At 47.4% G+C, this 24,677-nt stretch overlaps 1 protein-coding gene across 3 annotated transcripts in view; it reads right to left on the bottom strand.

The window, feature by feature from the left end:
• Positions 1 to 24,677, bottom strand: part of DNAH11 (dynein axonemal heavy chain 11) — a 276,162-nt gene that overhangs the window by 67,296 nt on the left and 184,189 nt on the right. For all 3 annotated transcript variants that reach the window (XM_074268964.1, XM_074268965.1, XM_074268966.1), the window contains 3 exons: positions 22,937 to 23,098; positions 7,286 to 7,519; positions 5,138 to 5,284 (listed from right to left, as the gene is read on the bottom strand). In XM_074268964.1, coding sequence (XP_074125065.1) covers positions 5,138 to 5,284; positions 7,286 to 7,519; positions 22,937 to 23,098 — 543 coding nt within the window. The remainder of the gene's footprint in view (positions 1 to 5,137; positions 5,285 to 7,285; positions 7,520 to 22,936; positions 23,099 to 24,677) is intronic.

Below are 24,677 nucleotides of genomic sequence, written 5' to 3'. Positions count from 1 at the left end.
GCTGGGGGTGGGGGGGTGGGGGCAGGGTGGCTGCTTAGACTGAAGAAATCAGGATCCAGAATTCCAAGCACATGGCACCCCCTCAACTATTTCCCCAAGTCTGGAAGAGCTGAGTTAGTAATGGGGACCATACAAACAAGAGGGGATACATGTGTGCACAGACAGCATCTGATGATGAGGTAACAATCAATAAGCATTTATTAAGTCCCAACTATATTCCAGGCTCTCTTCGGGGTTAGGAATGCGAAGATAATTTATTAAATAAGGATTCACTCTTTTCAGTTTTTTTAAAAAAATAATTTAAAATAAATATTTCCATCTACAAAGAACTGAAAAAGATTGCATGTGAAACTCTGAAACTGCTATGCAGAGCGCTTGCTCTCTCACTTAAGTTTAAAATAAATTCTGCAGGTAACTTTCACAGCTGTCCTGCTTGTGGGTGTTTCCTATTTTCTTCAGTGCATTTAAAGAAAATACTCCCATGATGCTTTTTTATTTTCTTCTCTTTTTGGCAACTTAATCATTTGCCCCTTTTCTTCTTTATACTTCCCTCTCTCTCTACCAAAAAAAAAAAAAATCCCAAACCCTCCTTGCAAATGCCGAGTCGAGGAAAACAAACACCTTTGGTGGCCAGGTCTGAAAATCTTTCTGCCCTGAGTCCATTCCTTATCTGGGTCATGAGGTGAATGGCACATTTCCCCATTAGTTCTCTGAAAACACTGTCGTTCTTTTGATCTGAGTCTTTCAGTTACTTTTCCTTACAAAGTTACTCTCTATTGTCATCCTAGTTCTATGCCTTTCACTATCAATTCATCTAAAGCTTTTCCTGAAACCCTTTTTGTCATTGCTTAAGGTGCAATATTATTCCACTTCATATACCATAATCTGCCCGGTCATTCATTCATTATGCTCACCTCCTTCCTTTCTAGTTCTTTGTCATTACACAAAGAGCTGCTAAGATATTTTTGTACACAATTCTTTCCTTCCCTTTCATTTTCCTTTGCTGACTTTCCTTCCCTTTCCTTTCCCTTTCCCTCTCCTTCCATTTCCATTTCCCTTTCCCTTTCCTTTCATTTTCATTTCCTGACTTTCCCTCTCCTTCCTTTCTCTTTCTTTCCCTTTCATTTTCCTTTGCTGACTTTCCCTCCCCTTCCTTTCCTTTTCCTTTCATTTTCCCTTCCCTTTCATTTTCCTTTGCTGACTTTCCCTCCCCTTCCTTTCCTTTTCCTTTCATTTTCCCTTCCCTTTCATTTTCCTTTGCTGACTTTCCCTCCCCTTCCTTTCCTTTGCCTTTCATTTTCCCTTCCCTTTCATTTTCCTTTGCTGACTTTCCCTCCCCTTCCTTTCCCTTTCCTTTCCTTTCCTTTTCCTCTTCCTCTCTTCTCTCCTCTTTTCCTCCCTCCCTTCCACCCAGTAGATCCACCCTGGATCAAAAAACACACATTGGCTAGTAATTTTCCCCACCAATAGTACACCAACAATCCCTGTAACATTTGTCATTGTTATTATTATTATTATTATTTTTTGCCAGCTTTGTTATCCTGATAGATTTAACACACAACTTTATAATTGTTTTAATTTAAAGATCTCTAATTATGAGAGAAAATTTTCTTCCTTTGAGAAATTGCTTTGATACATTCTCTTTTGGAGAAATAGCTCAAATAAATAAAAACAAGCAGTTGTTATTTGTCCGAACCTGGGCTAGGCCCTGAGGTCATGGAGAAAAATGGAGCGAGCTGAAATTCTACTGGGGAGACAACATGTCCATAAGTTTGAGAAAAATACACACAAGGTAATTTTGGAGGAGGAGGTACTAGCAAGTGGGGATCGGAAAAATCCTCATGTACACACACTCAGCAAACACACACACACACATACACACACGGCCACATGTAACACGGATACTAAGCATTTTACATATGTTATCTTTAAAATTTTTTTCACAATAACCTTATGAAGTAAGAAATACAAGTAATAATAATAACACTTAGCATTTATCTAGTACTTATTATGTGCCAGGCACAATACTAAATGTCTTACAATTATTATTTCATTTGAGTCACATGGGAGGTAGGTGCTGTCATTATCCCCATACTACAATTGAGGAAACTGAGGCAAGCAGAAGCTAAGCAATTTGCCCAGTCACGAACTTGTGTTTGAGATCACATTTGAACTCAGGTCTTCCTAACTCTAAGCCCTGTGCTCTATTCACTGTGCCATCTTGCTACTGGACCCAAAGTGCGATTCCTCAGAGGAGGAGGAAACAGAAGTTAGAGCAGCTTGGCAGTTTCTAAGGTCACGCAGCATCCTTTATCCAGATCTGACAATCCTACAGTTTGTGCAGTCGGCCACACTGCATTTAAAAGCTGAGCACCCCAAGCCCAGTTACATAGGGGGGCATTCTGGTCTCCCATATAAAGCTATATTTCTCCCTCTCTCCCTAGGCAAGCAAGAGGCAAGCATTTATTGAATTTTTACTATGTACCAGGCACTTGCCATTTCCTTCTCCAGCTCATTTTACAGATGAAGAAACTGAGGCAAACACGGTTAAGTGACTTGCTCAGAATCACACATATCAGGAAAAAAAATAACAAAAGGCATCAGTACAATTTTTACAAATGGTTAAATGAGTCGATACATTTTAGTTTCCACTAAAATTAAATGTTTCTGGATTATTTGAAATGTGAAAGAAGTCATTAAAATGAAATCTTTCTAGGTTGTGGTAAATATTCAGGTATACATGAGCACTGCTTCTATTTATATTTAGGAAATATTCAAGGGGCAGCTAGGAGGCGCAATGGATAGAGCACTAGCCCTGAAGTCAGGAGGACCTGAGTTCAAATCTAACTCCAGACACTTAACAGTCCCAGCTGTGTGATCCTGGGCAAGTCACTTAACCCCAATTGCCTCAGCAAAAAAAAAAAAAAAAAGAAAGAAAGAAAGAAAAAAAAAAGGAAGGAAATATTCAAGGCTTTGTTGGCAGATGACTTTTACTCTGCCATCAACTTTGATCTCTTATAAAATGGTTATAATGATAATATAGAGTTTTCTTATATAGAACTTTTAGGCTCACAAAACATATGATTCCCCCACAACAGCCCTGTGAAGGTAGACACTTATCACCTCCTTTTTACAGCTGAGGAAACTGAGGCATAAGTGAAATACTTTGCTCTGCAGTTGGGGCAGAGTGGACATGGCCACACAAAGACCTGAGTTTGAATCCTGTCTAGACCACCACTTAGTCCTCTGGCCCTGGCTAACTCAATGAACCTCTCCAAGTTTCCTAATCTGCAAAGGGTGGATGAAAATACTACTTATTTCCAGGGGCTGAAGTAAGGAGTAAAGGAGATAAGCCACAGATCTCGAAACACTCCACAAAACAGCATCCTCCCTGCCTTCTCAAAGTCAGAGGCCTGAGCACTGCTCCATCCAGCCTCCCTTCAGGATGCTAGTTTGCCAGGAGTCTGGTGTATAGGGAAGCTATGGTTTCTCCCAGGCCCGGACCTGCTTGTCCCTCTGAGGAAGGCTGGGAGGCCTGGTAAAAGCGAGAGGGGGCCCGGACCTGCTTGTCCCTCTGAGGAAGGCTGGGAGGCCTGGTAAAAGCGAGAGGGGGCCCGGCCTGCTTGTCCCTCTGAGGAAGGCTGGGAGGCCTGGTAAAAGCGAGAGGGGGCCCGGACCTGCTTGTCCCTCTGAGGAAGGCTGGGAGGCCTGGTAAAAGCGAGAGGGGGCCCGGCCTGCTTGTCCCTCTGAGGAAGGCTGGGAGGCCTGGGTAAAAGCGAGAGGGGGCCCGGACCTGCTTGTCCCTCTGAGGAAGGCTGGGAGGCCTGGTAAAAGCGAGAGGGGGCCCGGCCTGCTTGTCCCTCTGAGGAAGGCTGGGAGGCCTGGTAAAAGCGAGAGGGGGCCCGGCCTGCTTGTCCCTCTGAGGAAGGCTGGGAGGCCTGGTAAAAGCGAGAGGGGGCCCGGACCTGCTTGTCCCTCTGAGGAAGGCTGGGAGGCCTGGTAAAAGCGAGAGGGGGCCCGGCCTGCTTGTCCCTCTGAGGAAGGCTGGGAGGCCTGGTAAAAGCGAGAGGGGGCCCGGCCTGCTTGTCCCTCTGAGGAAGGCTGGGAGGCCTGGTAAAAGCGAGAGGGGGCCCGGCCTGCTTGTCCCTCTGAGGAAGGCTGGGAGGCCTGGTAAAAGCGAGAGGGGGCCCGGACCTGCTTGTCCCTCTGAGGAAGGCTGGGAGGCCTGGTAAAAGCGAGAGGGGGGCCCGGACCTGCTTGGCCCTCTGAGGAAGGCTGGGAGGCCTGGTAAAAGCGAGAGGGGGCCCGGACCTGCTTGGCCCTCTGAGGAAGGCTGGGAGGCCTGGTAAAAGCGAGAGGGGGCCCGGACCTGCTTGGCCCTCTGAGGAAGGCTGGGAGGCCTGGTAAAAGCGAGAGGGGGCCCGGACCTGCTTGTCCCTCTGAGGAAGGCTGGGAGGCCTGGTAAAAGCGAGAGGGGGCCCGGACCTGCTTGTCCCTCTGAGGAAGGCTGGGAGGCCTGGTAAAAGCGAGAGGGGGCCCGGACCTGCTTGTCCCTCTGAGGAAGGCTGGGAGGCCTGGTAAAAGCGAGAGGGGGCCCGGACCTGCTTGGCCCTCTGAGGAAGGCTGGGAGGCCTGGTAAAAGCGAGAGGGGGCCCGGACCTGCTTGGCCCTCTGAGGAAGGCTGGGAGGCCTGGTAAAAGCGAGAGGGGGGCCCGGACCTGCTTGTCCCTCTGAGGAAGGCTGGGAGGCCTGGTAAAAGCGAGAGGGCCGGTTCCTGATGCTCAGGGCCACTCGAGGCTTGCCAGCCAGGGGAAGGCCCTCGGTTAGAGCCAAGCAGGCTTTCTGGCCCCCAGACCTCCGCAGCCCTTGGCCCTGACTCCCTGACCTTTTCCACATCACCCACAGGCCCCCGTTCAAGGTCCGCATCCATCATCGGCCTGAATGAGCTCAGCATTTATGGGGCTTTCATACTATTAAAGGAGCTAAAAGGTCGGGAAAATGAATAATGTGGAGAAAGGTCAAGTGGCACTCGGTGCCAGGGAGCCGGGCCCTGGGGAGGCTGCAGCCCAGAAAGGCCCTTCCCCAGGTGGGTTTTGTGCTAAATCTGGGCCAGGCTGGAGGGGGGGACGGTGCTGACCTTTTGCTCCTCGCCGTCGGCCACGGCTCGCTCGCGGCTCACTTTCTCCGTCTGCAGGCCGATCTTGGCGATGAGAGCCTCGCTGTCCTGGCTCCTCAGCTGGAGCTCGGCCTCCTGGGACGCCAGCTTGCCTTGGAGGTCAGCTACCTGGGGACGAGGGAACAGGATCATTTAGGCCAGGAGAGGGGGAAGGCCTGGCCCCCAGAGCCCCCCCAGGTGAGGTCCACCCCGCCCAGCCTCTCCCAGCTTCTCTGTTCTCCTGGATGGGAAACAGCAAGAACACAAAGTAATGGAGAGGGGGACTCCAACCCTAACCCTAGGCCCTGCCCTCAGAGACTTTGTGTTCTTAGAGGAGTTAGGGCTTAAGCCTGAGAGGTGGTGGGGTGGCCTGGCAAGTGAGTCATACCCTTTGGCTGGGACCGAGCGCTTGGGAAGGGGTGTTGGGTCAGCTAGGGCTTGGCTAGGGCGAGACCATGAGAGCTGCCGAATGTAAGCCGGAAGCTAGCCTTCCCCATGAACAAAGAAGGAAGTGGCATTCTCTCTGAACCCACACCGCCATTCCCAGACTAGGGCTAGTTAATATTCTGGGCCGAAACTCCTGGTGGAGGCAGAAGAGATCCCCCAGTCTCTGGGGGGCCTGGAACTTGCCTGTCGGTCACGGCCAGGCTGCTGCTGCTGAAGAGGAGGAGGAGAGCGTTCCACCCCTCAGAGCCACAGTGAGCCAGGTCAGATCTCCTCGCGCAATCCACAACCAGCATCAATGAATTTCAGACTTACACACACTCTCCCGTCTTACACACAAATAAATAAAACAAGCAGGAAGCAGAACAGCTTCTGATTTCAACAACACGCACTGGGTGGTTATCTCTATGGGATCCCCACCATTATACTTCTCCAGGTGGTTTGTGATTCACACTCTCGTTTCCCAAAGAGACTAGTAAGGTTTGGGTTAAAGCCTTAGTTTCTTCATCTGTAAAAAGAGGGGCCCTCTCAGATTCCTTCCAACTCTATGATCCTATTAGTGTTCAGAAAAGATTTTTCACAGCATTAGCAGAGGAGCTGGAAGCACAGTGTTTACTACAATATACACAGGAAACGCCAAGTGGATGAAAAATGTCTTTGCATGAATTTCAGCACGCGGTTGGGTATTCGTGAAGTTTATTTATCAAAGGATCAGTAAGGTGTCTCAAAGGCCATCTATTCTAGTTTTGCTCATATCGTTCCTGACTTTCCCTCGGCAGATAGATTCCCAAATATTTTATGCTATCAACAGTTATTTTAAATGGAATTTCTCTTTTTAACTCTAACTATTGGAGCATAAAAACGCTGATGATTTATATGGGTTTATTTTGTATCCTGCAACTTTGCTAAAGGTGTGGATTATTTCTAATAGCTTTTTAGTAGAATCTCTGGGGTTCTCTAACTATACCACCATATCATCAGCAAAGAACGATAATTTGGTTTCCTCATGACCTACTCTAATTCCTTTAATCTCTTTCTCAACTCTTATTGAAAGGCCATCTATTCTAGCCTCTCCATTTTACAGCTGAGGAGGAGGAGGTTTGGACAGATTATGCAACTTGCTCAAGATCATCATTTGAGTTGGGATTTGAATTTGGGACTTCGGAGGCCATAGCCTGTGCATGTCCTTTCTATGGCATCATGCTTTGGGTGTCTGTCAGGGAACAATTTAGGGTCCCTGGAAATGCTCTGTAATTTCCTCAATGCAGTCCTTTCTGCTCATTTCCCCTGTTCAACTCAGAGGCCAGTTCATCAAACCTAGTGTTTGGCCCAGACGAGCGTATGGCTGGACCAGGTTGAGAGCAGAATTTTGGAGGAGATCTGGGGGTGAAGTCCTGGCTCCCCACGTAAGACAAGCCACTTTAGTATAAAACGAGCTTTTCCAGCTCGACGATTCTATGATGTGTACTCCGTGAACATCCAGCCACGTGTCAAATTTGCAACAATCTTTTTGATCCACTTGGTATTTTCTGTGTATACTGTCAGGCTGCGCAGTAGGCTGGCTCCTTAGAGAATTCTGAGACGTTGTTTTAAGAGGCAATAACTTTTTCAAGTTGAAAATGACTCTCAGAGCTATATACGCTTAGAAAGCATGAGTGTATTTCTCCCTGGAAAGAACCGTCTTACCTGGGCTGCTGTTGTCTTTAGCTTTTGGATGCCATTCACCAAATGCTCTTTCTTCTGGGACACTTCTTTTTGTTTCTTCTTCAGCAGGGTCTTGTACAAAGCAATTTGCTCCAGGAAACTCTTGGGAGTGGTATAGTTGTACCTCCTCTCATTCTGGTAGTAGCGGGCACTCATTTCATTCACGCTGCTGTGGGCATAGGCCATGAAGGCGCTGACAGAATCCTTTACACTGGGCTGGAAAAAGAAAAAGAGGCTTTGAGGGACTCACATAGAGGTAAGAACATCAAAGGTAAGTCTCAGCCCCTTGGATCTCAGCCAGTCCCCAAAGGTCTGAGCTGGGAAGAATGTCAGGGCCTATCCGGCCCATCCCTTTATTTCACTCTCTGAGGTCAAAGGATTTAACCAAGCCCATACAGCAGTAAGTAGCAATATCAGGACTAGAACTCAGAAATGAGATTTATATCCAGAGACAAAATTTATCAAGTGTTTTAGTGTTTGCAAAGCATTCTTCATTCCTCTCATTTTCAACATACTTAACAGTAAGAGGGAAGTGCTCTTACTATCTTATTCCCACCCCTTCCCTCTTCATGCCTTTAGAGATGAGGAAATTGAAACTTAGAAAGGAAATGACTTGTTTAAGGTCACACAAATACAAAGTGACAGAAGCCAGGACTGGTACCCAGGATCCCTAACTCCTAGTTCTTCATTCTATTCTGCTCAAATATGCTGATGGGAAATGGGGGTTGGGAGTAGAGAGAAATGTCAATTTAGGTGTTAATCTATCAATAAATACTTATAATTAAGCCCTTCTCCTATGCCAGGCAACGGTAAGCAGTGAGTAAATCAAGAAAAGCCAAGAATCTGTCTTCCCAGAGCTTCCTTTCTCAGAGGGATGGACAACACGAGGTAACTTGGACAGGGCCCTGCCCCGGGAGCCAGGAAAATAGAGGTTTCAATTGGGATTTGGTCACTTACTAGCTGGGTCATTTTGGGAAGGCCTAAGCCTCAGTTTCCTCTTCTATAAAATGGGAATCATTTCAGTTTCCTCATCTGTAAAATGGGAATCATTTGGTGATGGTGTGTGGATCAAAAGAGATAATGTTGTAATCAACCCCGTGAACATTTAGTCAACCACAGAGACAGCACGGAGGGAGATTACCAGGTCCGAGGCAAACAAAACAAAACATACTGCCTGATGTGGGTATAAAGAAAAAAAAAATTAAACAGGCCCTGCCAGCAAGGATTCTAAAAGCATAAATAATCTGCACATGTATAAGTAGCTACAGAAATATTTAAAATAAATGTGCAAAATGCTTTATAAACCTCAAAAGCTGCCTATTACTGTTCATTATTATCAACATAATGCAGACATAGGGTGCACAGGAAATAGGCTTGGTCACATTGTACCTCCCTATGAATTTGGGGCAGCATTCGAACTCAGGCCTTGCCTACTCTCCCCCCCCCCCCATGTTCAAGACTCCACCTTGACTGCAATCCCTTGATTTTAATTGTCTTCCTGAAGCACCCCGAGGTCCCAACAGCTGAAGAGGCCCCGGGTCCCTTTATGACCCAGCTCTGTCTCCAGAAAAGCTGTGCAAGGGGGAATGAAAGGGGCTCTGCCCCGCCTGCCTTCCCTGCCACCCATAGGCCTGCTTTCTATTCCAGGCGGGCCCAGCCAGAGAATGGGGACATGGGGCCTTGGGGGGCTCTGAGGGGTGACCCGGCCTTCTCTCCAAGTGGGGCAGGAGGGAAAAGCCCATTTCCTCCCCAGCCCTATTTAAACACAAATCAGGCTGTTGGGGGACAGAAAGGTCAATGAAGGGGGTGAAGTCTGCCAGGGAAGAGGCATCTATTCCTGTGGAGGGAGATCCCCCTCCCCGCCCCCCCCCCCCCCCCCCCCCCCCCGCCAGCTTCCCAGAGCAGCAGCGCCCGGTCCTTCCAATTTGTCCTCGGTGACTTCTGAAGTAGTTAACTTTGTAATTTGTGGAGTCACATCTTCCTCCTTTTAATGGTTATTTATTGCATTCTGTACAAGATGAACCCAGTTCAATTAATCAAGGGAAGCCTAAAAATCAATTAATATGAATTAAATGAGCTACACCAACTCGGAGGAAAGTCACACATAATTTACCAAAGCGTTGTCAATAACGCTTCGGCATCTCTGGGAAAATTGCTCACGAGTGGCTGGCGATGCAGTTAAACGCTTCCACCCGGCCCCATTAATATTGCTGGCGGAGGACCGCGGACAGGTGGGGTGGGGGGCGCTGCTGGCTGCGCTTGCTAACGTGTGTGAGTGTCTGTGTGTGTGTGTGGTGTGTGGTGTGTATGAGTGTGTATGTGTGTATGTGTGTTTGTGAGTGTGCATGTATGTGCCAATGTCTGTGTATGTGTATATGTGTGTGTCAGTGTGTGTGGTGTGTATGAGTATGTGTGTGTGTGTGTATGTATGTCTGTGAGTGTGTGTGTATGTGCCAATGTCTGTGTCAATGTCTGTGTATGTGTGTCAGAGTGTGTGTGGTATGTATGAGTGTGTGTCTGTATATGTGTGTGTATGTGTGTATCTGTGTATTGTGAGTGTGTCAGTGTGTGTGGTGTGTATGAGTGTGTGTGAGTGTGTGTGTCTGTGTGGTGGTGTGTATGGTGTGTATGTGTATGATGTGATGTGTGAGTGTGTGTTTGTGAGTGTGTGTGGTGTGTATGAGAGTGTGTGTGGTGTGTGTGTGTATGATGTGTATGAGTGTATGTGTGGTGTGTGTGTGTGTGTGGTGTGTATGAGTGTGTGTTTATGAGTGTGTGTGTGGTGTGTATGGTGTGTACATGTATGATGTGATGTGTGAGTATGTGTGTTGTGTGTATGATGTGTATGAGTGTGTGTGTATGAGAGTGTGTGTGGTGTGTATGAGTGTATGTGTGGTGTGTGTGTGTGTGTGGTGTGTATGAGTGTGTGTTTATGAGTGTGTGTGTGGTGTGTATGGTGTGTACATGTATGATGTGATGTGTGAGTATGTGTGTTGTGTGTATGATGTGTATGAGTGTGTGTGTATGAGAGTGTGTGTGGTGTGTATGAGTGTATGTGTGGTGTGTGTGTGTGTGTGGTGTGTATGAGTGTGTGTGTGTGTGTATGAGAGTGTGTGTGTGGTGTGTATGGTGTGTACATGTATGATGTGATGTGTGAGTATGTGTGTTGTGTGTATGATGTGTATGAGTGTGTGTGAGTGTGTGTGGTGTGTATGAGTGTATGTGTGGTGTGTGTGTGTGGTGTGTATGAGTGTGTGTGTATGAGAGTGTGTGTGTGGTGTGTATGGTATGTACATGTATGATGTGATGTGTGAGTATGTGTGTTGTGTGTATGATGTGTATGAGTGTGTGTGAGTGTGTGTGGTGTGTATGAGTGTATGTGTGGTGTGTGTGTGTGGTGTGTATGAGTGTGTGTGTATGAGAGTGTGTGTGTGGTGTGTATGGTATGTACATGTATGATGTGATGTGTGAGTATGTGTGTTGTGTGTATGATGTGTATGAGTGTGTGTGAGTGTGTGTGGTGTGTATGAGTGTGTTTGTGAGTGTGTGTTTGTGAGTGTGTGTATGTGTATGTGATGTGTGAGTGTATGTGGCGTGTGCCTGTGTAGGCTACACATTTCAAAAGCCGTCAGTGCCCTCGAGGGCAGAACGGGAAGACAAGGCTGGTATAAGGAGACCAACAGATTTGAGCAGGAGGAATTGGGCTCCAGTTCCTCCTGTGTTCTTTACTGCTTGGGGACCCACAAGGCAGCTCTTCGGGCCCATTTCCTCATTGGCAAGGGGAGCCGCTTGGGGCTGCCAGGCTTCCGGTTCCCCCTCCTGGATCCTGGGCCACCACGCTGCACTGATTAGGCCCCAGCTCCTGTGAGCATCCTCGGAGGAGCCCCAAAAGGCCGCGGCCGGTCCCCTTCCTTTCTCCATCAGCTGACGACGCAGCGGGAGAACGTGGGCTTGAGACCCAGCCCAGAGGCCTCTGCTCCCGCTCCCCTCAAATCCGGCAGACGCCGAGCCCCGGGAGCTCCTCAGGGCCCCGGTGCGGACGCCGCAGTCCTGTCCTCCCCGGAGAAACATTGTTCCCCACGGAGCGGCCGGGCTCATTTGGAAACATTGTTTCCAGCTGAGTCCGAGCCTCCTCCTGGGAAGCCCCGCCCTGGGCCAGAGCCGAGGACGGGCCAGGCCCGACAGCGCTTTTACACAGCACTTTCCCTTGTAAATCGGGCGGGAGAAGCGGCTTCCGGAGCTCTGGAAGTGGCCGGAGCGCAGCCTCTCTCTGGCTGAAATGCCTATTGTTGGGAGGCCCGGCGTGGGGGGCTGGGGAGGGGCAGGAGGGGCGGGAGCAGCTGGCCCGGGGTCCGAGCCGCGGCGCAGCCTCCCATCGGCCTCCGCCCGGCAGCCCTGGCGCTGATTGGTCTTCCCGGCATTCTCCATTTGTCACTTTCTCTTATGATAAGGTCAGCGGTGACAGCGCTTCCTGACATTAGCAGCTGTGCCTTTTAAAAGGGGCATTGTGGGACTACTAATTGCAGTAATTTCATTAGCATAAATTATTTATTCTGCCATTCATTTATCTCCTTTTTGGGAGGGGAAGGCCTGGTGAGGCGACACTGTGGTGCCCCCCAGTCTGGGATCCCGGGCAGGCTTATTGTGCCTGGGGCCCTCGGGCTGGGGAAGGGCCCGGCCGGGCTTTGTCTCCCTTTGGCCACCGCCGCCTTGGAAGTGGGAAAGGGGGAGCAGACTTCCTCTAACTTCCCGCGGGGGTCCTAAAGGGCCGGGAGGGAAGCTCAGCCGCCTCCAAGCCCGAGGAGAACAGAAATGGCCGGGCCACGTCCCTGACAAGCGGCCAGCGTCCGCCCCGCTGCTGGAAGGCTTCCCTGGGGGGGGGGGGGGTCCCTTCCACACCCAGAAATAGCCCATCATTTTTGGACTTTGCAAGCGTCAGGTGCAGGCTGTCTCCGCCGGCTTGTTATGATTATTAGTATTGTTATTATTATTACTATCGCTATTATGATGACTATTATTACTGTTGTTATTATTTGGTGATTATATCTTACTATTATTGCTATTGATTTTATTATGATTACTATTATTACAGTTGTTGTTATTGTTATTATTTGACAAAGAAAACATCATTTCATCTGGTGCATAATAAAATGAAAAAATGCAGGGTCTTTTTCTCCCAGTAGAAGATAAAACATTGACTTTTTGCTTCCTAATCAGCTCACTTATAAACACAGAAAAAGGGAAAAAAAACCTGGTATATAGAGCTGAACAGCCTCATGGGTAAGAGTCTGAAGACCAGATTTCAATCATATTCCTTTTCCTCGGAGAGAATACACACACACACTCACACACACTCACACATACACACACACTCACTCACACACGCACACACTCACACGCACACACTCACACACATACACACTCACACACACTCTCACACACGCACTCACACTCACACACACATATACTCACATTCACACACATACACACACGCACACACACACGCTCACTCACACTCACACGCCACACACACGCACACACACATGCACTCACATGCCACACACACACTCTCACTCACACTCACAACACACATTCACACACACATATACACACATACATATACATATATATACATATACACATATATACATATACACACACACACTCACACTCTCACACATATACACACATACATATACATATATACATATACACATATATACATATACACACATACACACGCTCACACTCACACGCATGCACACACATACACACTACTCTCACACACATACACTCACACAAACACACACTCTCACATACACACACATATACACACACTCTCACACGCTCACACACACATATACACATATACACACACACACTCACATTCTCACTCACACACTCACAACACACTCTCACACTCTCACACATATACACACATACATATACATATATACATATACACATATATACATATACACACATACACACGCTCACACTCACACGCATGCACACACATACACACTACTCTCACACACATACACTCACACAAACACACACTCTCACATACACACACATATACACACACTCTCACACCCTCACACACACATATACACACTCACACATATACTCACACAAACACATACACTCACACACACACACACACACACTCCCAAGCGCTGGTTTAAAAAGTGATTTGGAGCCTGGCAGGCCTGGTGAGGGTGTGTACGTTTCTGATTCCAGCCCCCATTCCTGGAGACATGAAAGGTTTTTGCCTGGATTATCTCACTGGGGCCTCCTACCAGGCCTGAGAAGATGCTGCAGCGAAAGGAATTATTTCCATTTTGACAGATGAGGAAACTGAGGCTCAGAGAGCAAGTGCCGAAGCTGCTTTGTTTTGTTATTGCTTGCCGCTTCCAGATCCGAGGCATCCCCCACTGGGTGTATCACTCTAAGCGCTCCCATTGAGGGGGTGCTCCCAGGAAGTCTTTCTCTGACATACTGGAGAAGACCTTTAGCATTTATAACTTGGTTTTAATTGCCGGGAGGCTTCACAAGCGGCACTTTACAGCTTTGTGTCAGGCTAGAGGAAGGAAACCCTTTTTAAAACAAGCCATTTCTAAGTTCCTTCTGGTTTATAGAATGTATTTCTGAGTGAGTTAGCACACAGGAATGATTCTCTTGTATGGACCCACTACCAGAAAGTCCTTCTGGCCGTCTGTACAAAGCAGAGGCACAACAGGCTGGTGGGAGGATTTAAATTTGTAAGCCCATGGAGGATAATGCTAAACTTTTGGCTGAAGGGTCAGAGAAAAGCAGGTGGAAGCTACTACTGGCTCTCATTCCTCTTCCTTCCTGGTCAATGCCACAGACCCGTGATTTTGTTCAGATGGGAATAACCTTCATTACAAAGGGGGGTAGTATGGTCCAGTGGTTAGTATCCAGGGCTTGAGGTCTGGAGACTGTGCCTCAGAAATTTGCTAGCTTAGACAATGAATCAGTCAGTTAATCAGCATTTAGTAACGATTTAATAATGTACTGGGCTGAGGTGGAGATCATGAGGACAAAAATGAACTGAGCTTATATTCTGTTTCAGGTGGGCCTACAAAGATGGATTAACGAGGCTTTTATGGAACAGGGGTGTTAGCAACTTGAGGAGTCAAGAAAGGCCTCTTCTACCAGCTGGAGCTGAGCTTTGAAGGAAGGAATCTTTCTGTGCCTCAGTTTCCTCCTGGGTAAAATGGAAAATAGAATAGCCTCCACTCTCTTTCCTTCTTTTCCCTCTTCCCCTCTCTCTCTCCTCCTTTCTGTGCTGAGGCAATTGGGGTTAAATGACTTGCCCAGGGTCACACAGCCAGGAAGTATTGTCTGAGGCTGTATTTGAACTCAGGTCCTCCTGACCCCAAGGCTGGTGCTCTATCTATTGTCCCATGCCCCTACCTCTCAGAGGCCATCATGTGTACAAAATATTTTGGAAACCACACAGCACGGCACAGAGGTGGGTTCTTCTTCCTACTATAGATTGCAGCCCATCAGCAATGTCAAAAGTGACTGAGGGAGTGTATGTAAACTGTTAGCACTACTGTCTATCCACCCAGGTTACATGTACCTTCGGAAGCTAATAATTAATGTGCAACAAGAAAATGGTATTTACACACATATATTGTATCTAGGTTATATTGTAACACATGTAAAATGTATGGGATTGCCTGTCATCGGGGGGAGGGAGTGGAGGGAGGGAGGGGATAATTTGGAAAAATGAATAAAAAAAAATAAAATAAAAAAAAAGTGACTGAGGGCATGGAGTCATTGCCCGAGGTCACCCCACTGGTCTTGGTAGGGGCCGGGACTTCCTGGCTCCCATCTCCCTCCCTCCCTCCTCCCTTCCTAATAACCTCAAAATAAAAGTCTGGCTGAGGCAGGCAGGGAGGGAGCACAGGACCTGGGAGCAAGAGACGCAAAAGTTCGAATCCTTCTCCTAACACCTGCTCTGGGATTCTAAGCCATCTTTAGTGGAGATGATTATATTTACACAGGTGGGAGATGACAAAAACAGCTTTTTGTTTTGTTTTTAAAGCAAATGTAAGTCCTACAATAATGTAATGTCATTTTCCACTTTTCTTATTCCCTTGGCATAAAATTAGAATTGGAAAGACAACAAAGGTCTAGAACCCAACCCTCTCCTTTTGTGGGGGAGGAAACTGGGACCTGGAAAGGTCCCCCAGGATTGTATTTCCCCCACTTCATAGATGAGGAGATTGAAAACCTGAAAAGTGAAGTGACTCAACTTGAATCCTGCCTCAGACACTCACTAGCTCTGGGACAAAACCACTTAACCTCTGTCTGCCTCACTTCCTTCTTCTGTACAACAGGGTAACAGCGCCTACCTCTTGGGGCTCTTGTGAAGATCAAACATGAGCACACGGGGAGAGCATCTCATAAAACTTGAAGAACTAAAAGAATTGCTGGCCATTAGTGCCTAAAGTTTCTTGGGCCTCCACGTCTGTGGCTGGCTCCTTGAGATCTCCTTGTAATGCTTCCTCCTTCACTGGGAACTGCTCTTTTCATAGGATGAGGATTCCCTCTGAGCCAGAGCCTCCAGCCCTGATAGCAGATCTCCCATGATCCAACCCGAGGTCTATTTCTTAGCACATAGTAGGTCTCAGGAGCTAAGGATCTGTGAGAGCTCAGAAGCCATCCGGCCCACACTCACTGTATAGAGATCATTGAAGTGAAAGAAGTGATATGGTAATCAAGAGAGAGGATTCAAACCCAAGTTCCTGGATCCCAAATCCAGCTCCTTTACCCTCCTCTTCCTCTGTCCCTCTTGTCCCTACCACAAGCTGCTGAAATTCATCACCAAATCTCCAACTACCCAGGGATAAATGCCCGGGGACACGAGAGTGAAATCACTTTGGCCACTTTGCCAACTATCATTTTTTTCAACACTGATAAGAGAGAAACGTTTGTGAGCTTCCTGTGGCAGGGATTGGGAATGAGCCATAAACACTCAGCTCCAGGGGAGTCCTTCTGGGGGCTGGGGGCTGGGGAGGGGAGCCCACCTGGCAGGAATACAGCACTCTCTACTCTAAGGGAAGTGGAGCCTGGGAATTCAGAGGCAGTAAAATGGCCCTGAAGTAGCCTTAAGGGTCTGAGGGATGATTTAAAAAGTGACCGAGGAACCGGGGTTCAATTTCTCTTTGAACCAGCACTGCTCTTGACCCCTTTGGAAAAGAAGGGGGGCTGTTTTAAATCACATTGCTACCTCCCCACTCCCTGGAAGACGGTCCTTGGACCCCAAAGGGGTAGAGGGGAAGGCTGGCATAAGGCACTGGCTGAGACGTGGAGCTGCTTTACAGCAGCCCTTCTGCCTTCAGATTCCTACAGGAGGCATCCCAGCACCGCGAGAAAAGCCGGCCCGGGGGATGCTGAGGACAGAGCGCCTCCACTTCTGCTGCTGCAAGTCCCTCTGCAGCCAGCAGATGTCAACAGCTACTGGCAGATGGGGCTGCTGCTGGCCAGCGCAGGCCTTGGGGGAGGCGGCAGCAGCCTCCAGGCATCCTTTGCTGTATAGTAATCACTCCTCAAAATGCAATTAGGTTTATTCTCTCTTAAAGGAAAACACACGCTTTCTCTCTGTTTCCTTCTCTGCCTCCTTTCTCCTCTTCCCTCTTTTCTTTCCTCCCTCTCCCCCCTCTCTGTATCTCTCTCTGTCTCTCTCTCTTCCTTCTTCCTCTCTCTCCTCTTCCTTCTCCTCCTTTTTCTTTTCTCCCCCATCTGTCTCTCTCTCTTCCTTCTTCCTTTCTCTCTCCTCCTCCTCCTTTTTCTTCTCTCCTCCATCTCTCTCTCTCTTTCTCTCTCTTTTCCTTCTTCCTTTCTCTCCTCTTCCTTCTCCTCCTTTTTCTTCTCTCCCCCATATCTCTCTGTCTCATCAGCATTTTCAGGAAGACAATCTCTTTCCTTTCTCATCCTTTCCCCCCAAATTTCAAGGAAGACATCATCAGTTAGGGATTTTCTTTGGTCCTGGCAGATAATACATGCTCCTTTCTCCCTCTTTCTCTTCTCATCTTACCTTCCCTTCTCTCTCTTCTCCCGGTTCCTCCCTTTTTAAAGAAAGCAAAAACTCAAAAGATTGTAACAAGTGCTGACTTTTTTAATGCTTTAAGACTGAAAAAGGTCCCAGATGCATGGAATCTGAGCATTAGAAGGGTGATCCCTTATACCTCAGTTGTTGCCTCAGTTTCCTCATCTATACAATGAGCTAGAGAGGGAAATGGCAAACCACTCTGGTATCTCTGTCAAGAAAATCCTAAATGGAGTCAGGCTGTTCTAGCAACCGCCATCTGCTCTAATCCCTGTCCTGGACAAATGGGGCTCTCCCCTCTGCTGGCAGACCCTTAAGGAGGGGCTGCTCTCCCATGACACACCCATTCCCCTGTGGGGTAGCTCTCCTTATCGGGAAGATTTTCCTGGCACCAAATTAAAACTGGCTTCCTTCCAATTTCCCTCTCGCTCCCAGTGCTGCCCCCTGAAGTCCATCTCCATGCCCGAGCCCGGCCTGGCCCAAGTGGTCGCTTTTCTAGGCTGCAGATGACGAGTTCCCTCCCTCGCTGCTCAGACTGCTTTGTGAACGGCTGTTTTCCACACTTTACAGCTGCAGGAAATGAGGCTCACGAAGGAACATCTCACTCTGTGTCACCCAGCTGTGGAGCCAGGCTTGGAAGCCACATCTTCTGGCCTTCCCCTCCGTGGCAGGCTCCTCGCATGATCGCAGGGCTTTCTCTCTCTCCCTCAGAGGCTCCTCTCCCACCTTCTTCCCAATGCCTGGGGCCAAGGGAAGGAAGGGTCGGTCAGTTGCTTGGTTTTTGTTGGTCGCTCAGCTCCTCTCTTGGCAGCTGCAGGAAGTCCTTCAATCCCGTTCTCTCCTCATCCTTGTTTGTGTCGTCTTGTTCAGCCATTTTTCCGTTGTTCCTGACCCAGGTTCCCGACTCCAGTTAGGGTTTCCTTGGCAGAGATCCGGCGTGGTTTGCCATTTCCCTCTCTAGCTCATTGTGTAGAAGAGGAAACGGAGGCAAGCAGGGGGAAGCGACTTGCCCAGGATCACACAGCCGGATTTGAACCTGGGAAGAGGAGTGGGCTACGTACCGTGGCACCCCAATCACCCCGAGGCCATCTCCCACCTTTGGCTGATGTCTTTGGTCCCTGCTCAGGGCTTTCCCTCCTACCTCCCAGTACTCATCCTCAGGGACCAGTTCTCAAGTTCGTGGTCCCTCTAACGTCCCAACCGTACGATTCCTTGAGCTCTCTAACCCCAGATGCTTCCTTTCTCTACCCTGTTAGAGCCATGGACCTTCCATGTCCTTTTGTGCCCCAGATCCTACCACGGCAAAAAAATAAAATAAAATCCACAAGCAAAGAGTGAAAAAGGTGCTTCCCCCAAGACCCAGAACTTATGTCACCACCTCCTCTCTCTGCCCCACGCACTCTACACCGCTCCCTGCCTTCCATCCCACCCCCAGGTCTTCTGCCCATCTCCGACGTTTCATCTCCAAGGCCAGCCTCGGCCCCCACAGTCCGCCACCGTCACCACCCTAGAAATTCTTGTCTTCCCGGTTTCATTCATTTCCATCTGGGAAACCCTGCCATTTGATTTGTGGGGTCCCGCAGCTAGGTGCACCATAGTGAATAGCGTGCCAGGCCTGGAGTGAGAGACCTGAATTCAAATCCAGCCTCAGAGACTTAGCAGCTGCACAACCTGGATAAGTCATTTAACCCCATTTACCTCCATTTCCTCCTCTGTAAAATGTCCTAGAATCTCATGGGCGGGATGACCGTGCTAAATTATTACCCCGCTCTAAGCTTCACGTTCGTTTCTGTAAAAGGGATGGGTTAAACTAGCCGGTCTGTGAGGTCCTTCCAGCTTGGCCCTTCTAAGCCAATGAATGCCCTTCTAGGTCTTCTTCCCAGTCACCCCTTCCTCAGTGTCCTCCAAATTCCAGCCTTGCTCGTGGATTCTCTCCTGTCCGCCCAGGACCATCCTTGGTATCAAACTCCCCCCTCCCCCAAGTGCTCTCTTGACCCTTCTGCCCCGCCGGACATTTTCTAATTCCCTTGTTGGTCAGAGATGCCCACAACAAAACAAACAAATTATCTCTGGCCAAGGTCCTGATTCCTCACCTCACGCTAAGCCTTTAAATCTGGATTCCTCCCTTCCCTCAAATAAAACTGTCCTTTGCAAGGTTTCCTCTGACCTCCCCATCCTCAGTTTCTTTGACCTCACACTCATTTTATTTCTTTTTTAAACTACTTATTTAAAATAGTATCTTATTTTTCCAACTACATGCAAAGATAGTTTTCAACATTCACTCGTATAAAACCTTGTGTTCCAAATTGTTCTCTCTCTCTCCTCTCCCTTTCCCTAGAGAGCAAGTAATCTGATATGGGTTAAACATGTACAATTCTTTGAAACATTTTTCCATATCTGGGTAAGAAAAATCAAATCAAGAGAGAAAAAAAACTAAGAGAAAAATCAGTAACAATAACAAAAAGGTGAAAATCCTACCCTTTGATCCACATTCAGTTCTCTCTCTGCATGTGATTGGCACGTTCCATCACAAGCCTATTAGAATTGCCCTCAACCACCTCATTGTCGTAAAGAGCCAAGTCCGAGTTTGTCGTAAAGAGCTGAGTTTATCGTAGTTGGCCATCGCATAATCTCCTTGTTGTTGTATGTGTAAAATGTCCCGCTGGTTCTGCTCATTTTCCCTGGCATCAGTGCATGTCAGTCTTTCCAGACTTTTCTGTCTGCTCATCATTTCTTACAGAACAATAATATTCCATGACATTCATATACCACAATTTACTCAGCCATGCTCCCACTGACGGGCATCCGCTCAGTTTCCAGTTTCTTGCCACTACAAAAAGAGCTGCCACAAACATTTTTGTACACATGGGTCCCTTTCCCTCTTTAAGATCTCTTTGGGATATAAGCCCAGTTGTAACACTGCTGGGTCAAAGAGTGTGAACAGTTTGATAACTTTTTGAGCATAGTTCCAAATCGCTCTCCAGAATGGCTGGATGTATTCACAACTCCACCAACAATGCATCAGTGTCCCAGTCATCCCACATCCGCTCCACAGTCTCCCGATCTTTTCCTGCCGTTTTAGCCAGTCTGAGAGGTGTGGAAAGCCTCACATTCATTTTCTCCCGGACTGCTCTGCCTCAGCTGACATCAGAGACTCTGCCTTCCTAATGGACACTTTCTCCTCCCTTGATTTCAGAACAGTCCCAGATCCTTCAGATCTCCTTTCCTCTCGCCATTTCTCTGTCTCTTTTGTCAGCTCTTTGAGCTTTTCCTGTCTCCCTTCCTGGCTATCTTCTCTCAACATTTCTCGGAGATCTCATTCAGGCCATTTTTTTCCAGAAGGCTTCACCCAGTCTCAAGCTCCTGAGTGCTAGACGTGCATCTCTGAATGCCCAGGAGCCACGTCCCTGCAGGACTCAGACTCACTATGCCCCACATGGTTTATTCAGCTTTCTCTCAAGACTTCATCTCCTGCCTGACGGTGCCATTTCTGTCAGGGATCTTGCCATCAGTCTCGTTTCAATCCATGTTTCAAGCCTTTCAACTTCCAACCTTGGGCTCTTTTCTCTCATCTCTCAAAGCCCATAAATTAGCAACCCTCATGTATTTGGCTTCTACAATATCTCTCTTATCCAGCTTTTTCTCTTCCTGGGGCAGCGTGGTCTCAAGGGACTATTAGATTATAACAGAAGAGGCTTGGGTTCTTGGCTTCAACTCGGACTTGTTGGGTGATAATCACGGACGAGTAACTCAATTTTCTGAACCGAGTTTTGTCTTCTATAAAATGTAGATATTTCTAGTACTTACCTCCTAGGGTTGTGATCATTGACGGATTTACTAATCGCCCCCCCCATGGCCTGGGCCCTCATCACCATCTACTTGGCTCAGCATGGTCGCCTTGGATCTTCCTCCTTCTCTTTTCTTTTAGTTCCCAGCCACTCGTCATAATCCGGACTCATGTGCCAAATGCACACATCTGGTCATACCTGTGCTGCTCTTCAGACCTCCCAGTAGCTTCCTGTTGCCTCTGGGTTCAAAGGTTAATGGCTTACCCTTCCCTTCTAACCTTCACATGCCAGACTCATCTCTTCCTACTCCACCTCCCCACTCCCCCAGTTCTCTATGCGCCAATCAGTCATCACTCAACCAATGAACACTTATTAAGCACCTAATACATGCGGAAAGATACAAGGAAAGGCAAAATCAGACCCTGCCTGCAAGGACCTTGCAATGCACCTGGAAGAGTTCCCTTGGCTCACGTCATTCCCACCAATGCCTTCCCATGTATCAGATTCCTTCCTCACCTGGTAAGGAAGGCTCTGAACATATACAACAAACATATAATAAATGTGCATTGTTGGGTTACACGGGCCTGTGTGAAACTGCTGTCTGCAAACCATGTCTTGGACTGAGACGAAATGCATTCTGGGTAGGTCATCTCTTCTACCTAAACCTGAAACTCCCCTAGGGCAGAGTAGTGTCTTATCTCGAGTTGGAGACTCCCTGGCAGCCGGACATTGCTTTATAAGTGTTGCTGAAATGTGAATTTGCGATGGATTTCCTCAAGTTGGTTTGTTTTTTCTTCTTAAATTTTAATGTCCTCACAGGAAGTGAGGAATTCACCCTAAAATCAAGTATCAAAGAAGACAGATACTAGGAAGGGGAGTAAAGGCTTCTCTCTCTCTCTCTCTCTCTCTCTCTCTCTCTCTTTTTTTTTTTGTAAAACAATTTGTAAGTAATTTAGTCCTAGGGGAGAATACACTCCTTCCTAAGCCTGGGGAAAGTGTACAGAGAGCCTTCACTTTGCTATTTTTATTTTTGTAAAGGACCCGGGAACAAGAATTCCTGTGGAATTCAGGACCCTGGACTTTTGCCTTCAGCCTTAGCAGCTGATGCATATTGGGTGTGCTTTCTTTTTCTCCTAGGAGAGCAGTTGTTCAAATTTCCTCGGGACACTGGCTGCTGTTTCATTGAGAAGTAACTGACCACATTACAAAAATACATGACTATCAGAAGAACATTTTCTTGGGAGTAGGGTAGGTTGCTGCTTAAAAAAAAAAATCAATATCTCCAGAACTTTTAGGGTGTGTGTGTATGTGTGTGTGTGTGTGTGTGAGTGTGTGTGAGAGAGCGAGAATGTGTGTGAGTGTATGTGTGTGTGTGTATGTATGTGTGTGTGTGAGAGAGCGAGAATGTGTGTGAGTGAGAGTGTGTGTATGTGTGTGTGTGAGAGAGAGAATGTGTGTGAGTGAGTGTGTGAGTGAGAGTGTGTGTGTATGTGTGTGTGAGTGAGAGTGTGTGTATGTGTGTGTGAGTGTTGTGAGTGTATGTGTGTGTGTGTGAGAGAGAATGTGTGTGAGTGAGAGTGTGTGTGTGTGAGTGTGAGTGAGTGTATGTGTGTGTGTGTGAGTGTATGTGTGTGAGTGTGAGTGAGTGTGTGTGTGAGTGTGAGTGTATGTGTGTGTGTGTGAGTGTGTGTGTGAGTGTGCGTATGTATGTGTGTGTGTGTGTGTGTTTGCAAATATGCCTGAGAAACTCACACAACTTACCTCAATTTCTTGGGTTTCCTCGAGAAATCTTCTGCTGACAGAGAGCAGGGCCTCCTGTGGCCACTCATGAAACCAGTCAATAGCCGTGCAGTTTACCAAAGCTGGGAACTTGCGAGATCGCACTCTCAAAGTGTGACCGACAGGAGAGAAGCACAAAATAACCTGTGGGGAGATGGGGATGGTGAGAGAAAAAAACAAGGGGCAAATACTGAGCTTTCTATTCAGATAATGGAAGGGAAGAAGGGCTGGGTCAAGGCAATAAGCTCCCTAAGCGTTCACCTGATGAAGTGTCCCTTTATCCAATGAAAATGATCTTCCCTAATGGACTCATGGGAACAACACATGCCCTTACCTAGAAATGGGTCTTTTTCATAGAACCCCGACCGTTCTGTTCATCTGTGGCTTCTGCTCTGAAGTTACCTTTCCATCTACTCTGGATGTATCTTGACTGGACCCATTTATACATATTTGTTATTCCTCCCATTAGGATGGAAGCTCCACGAGGGTAAGAACTAATTTTTTGTTTGTTTTTTCTTTGTATTCCCACGGCTTAGCAAGATACTTCTCCCACTGGATGCAATTAATAAATGTTTGTTGATTACTTGACATATGAGCAACAGTAAGTTTTTCTTAAAATACTGGTCCTTTGCTCCCCCCTCTCCTCTCTTTTACACACTTCCAGGAGGGGCTCTCATCTAGATATGGTTCACAAGCAGGAGGGCTGAGAAATGAAAATACCCACCCAACAAGGTGAACCTCAAGAAACTACTCCAGAAGCTACGATCAAAAACTCAGAGGTAGAAGGAGAGATTAACCCATCATTTCACTATAATTCCATTTAATTAAAAAAGAACAACTATGCCATCTATGCTTAGAGTATTGAATTTCCCCCCTTGACCTGAAGTCCTGGACTTAGCTGAAATCTAGGCTCTAAGTTTCCCATGTATAAAATGTAGGAGTTAAATCAGATCATAGGATCATAGCTCTAAACGTCTAAGAACTCCGAGGAGTCGTGTGGTCCAACCTCCTCATTTTATAGAGGAGGAAACCGAGACTTGGGGAAATCTAGTGAATTTCCTGCAGTCCCACAGGAAGTAGACAACAGAGACGTGATTTGAACTCAGGTCTTTTGATTCAAGAATTGGTATTCTTTCCACTGGACCTTGGTTTATGGCGCTCAGGCTTTGCAGGCAATTCTTATTTTGCAGAACAGGACAGGGAAACAACTTCTCCAGACTCTCACAGGCAGTCAGAGCAGGCCTGCCTGGGGTTTGAACTCATCACCTTCGCTTCCAGACCCAGCGCTGTTTCCACACTCCGTCCAGTCATCCTGAACCTCATTTTTTCCCCTAAGGTACTTTTTTTCTTTTGTATATTCCTCAAGTAATGAGGATTTGGATTAAAACATGCTCCCATAATGAATGAATCTAATAGAATATATGTATTGCATGCAGAAAAATAATTTCTGATTTAAAGTATTAGGAAGACAATTATTTGCGGATCACAAGGCTTTACTGAGTATTACTGATATACTATTCAGCATTTACTATATGATGGGCATCGGGGAGACAAATACAAGACACTACCTGAAGGGGACAGAATGGTGTAGAGTAAGGTTTGGGAATGGCTGGGAAGTAGGCCTGGAGCCAGGCAAAGCAGAGCCCAGGGTCTGACCAGGGGCAGAGTCTAAGTGACTGTGATGGGCTGGACGTCGAACCATTCTCCCAAACTCCATCTCTTG

This window comes from Sminthopsis crassicaudata, chromosome 5 (genome assembly GCF_048593235.1).
Source record: "Sminthopsis crassicaudata isolate SCR6 chromosome 5, ASM4859323v1, whole genome shotgun sequence".
Lineage (NCBI taxonomy): Eukaryota > Metazoa > Chordata > Mammalia > Dasyuromorphia > Dasyuridae > Sminthopsis > Sminthopsis crassicaudata.
The sequence above is the reverse complement of the archived record's forward strand: the minus strand, read 5'-3'. Positions and strand labels throughout refer to the sequence as shown.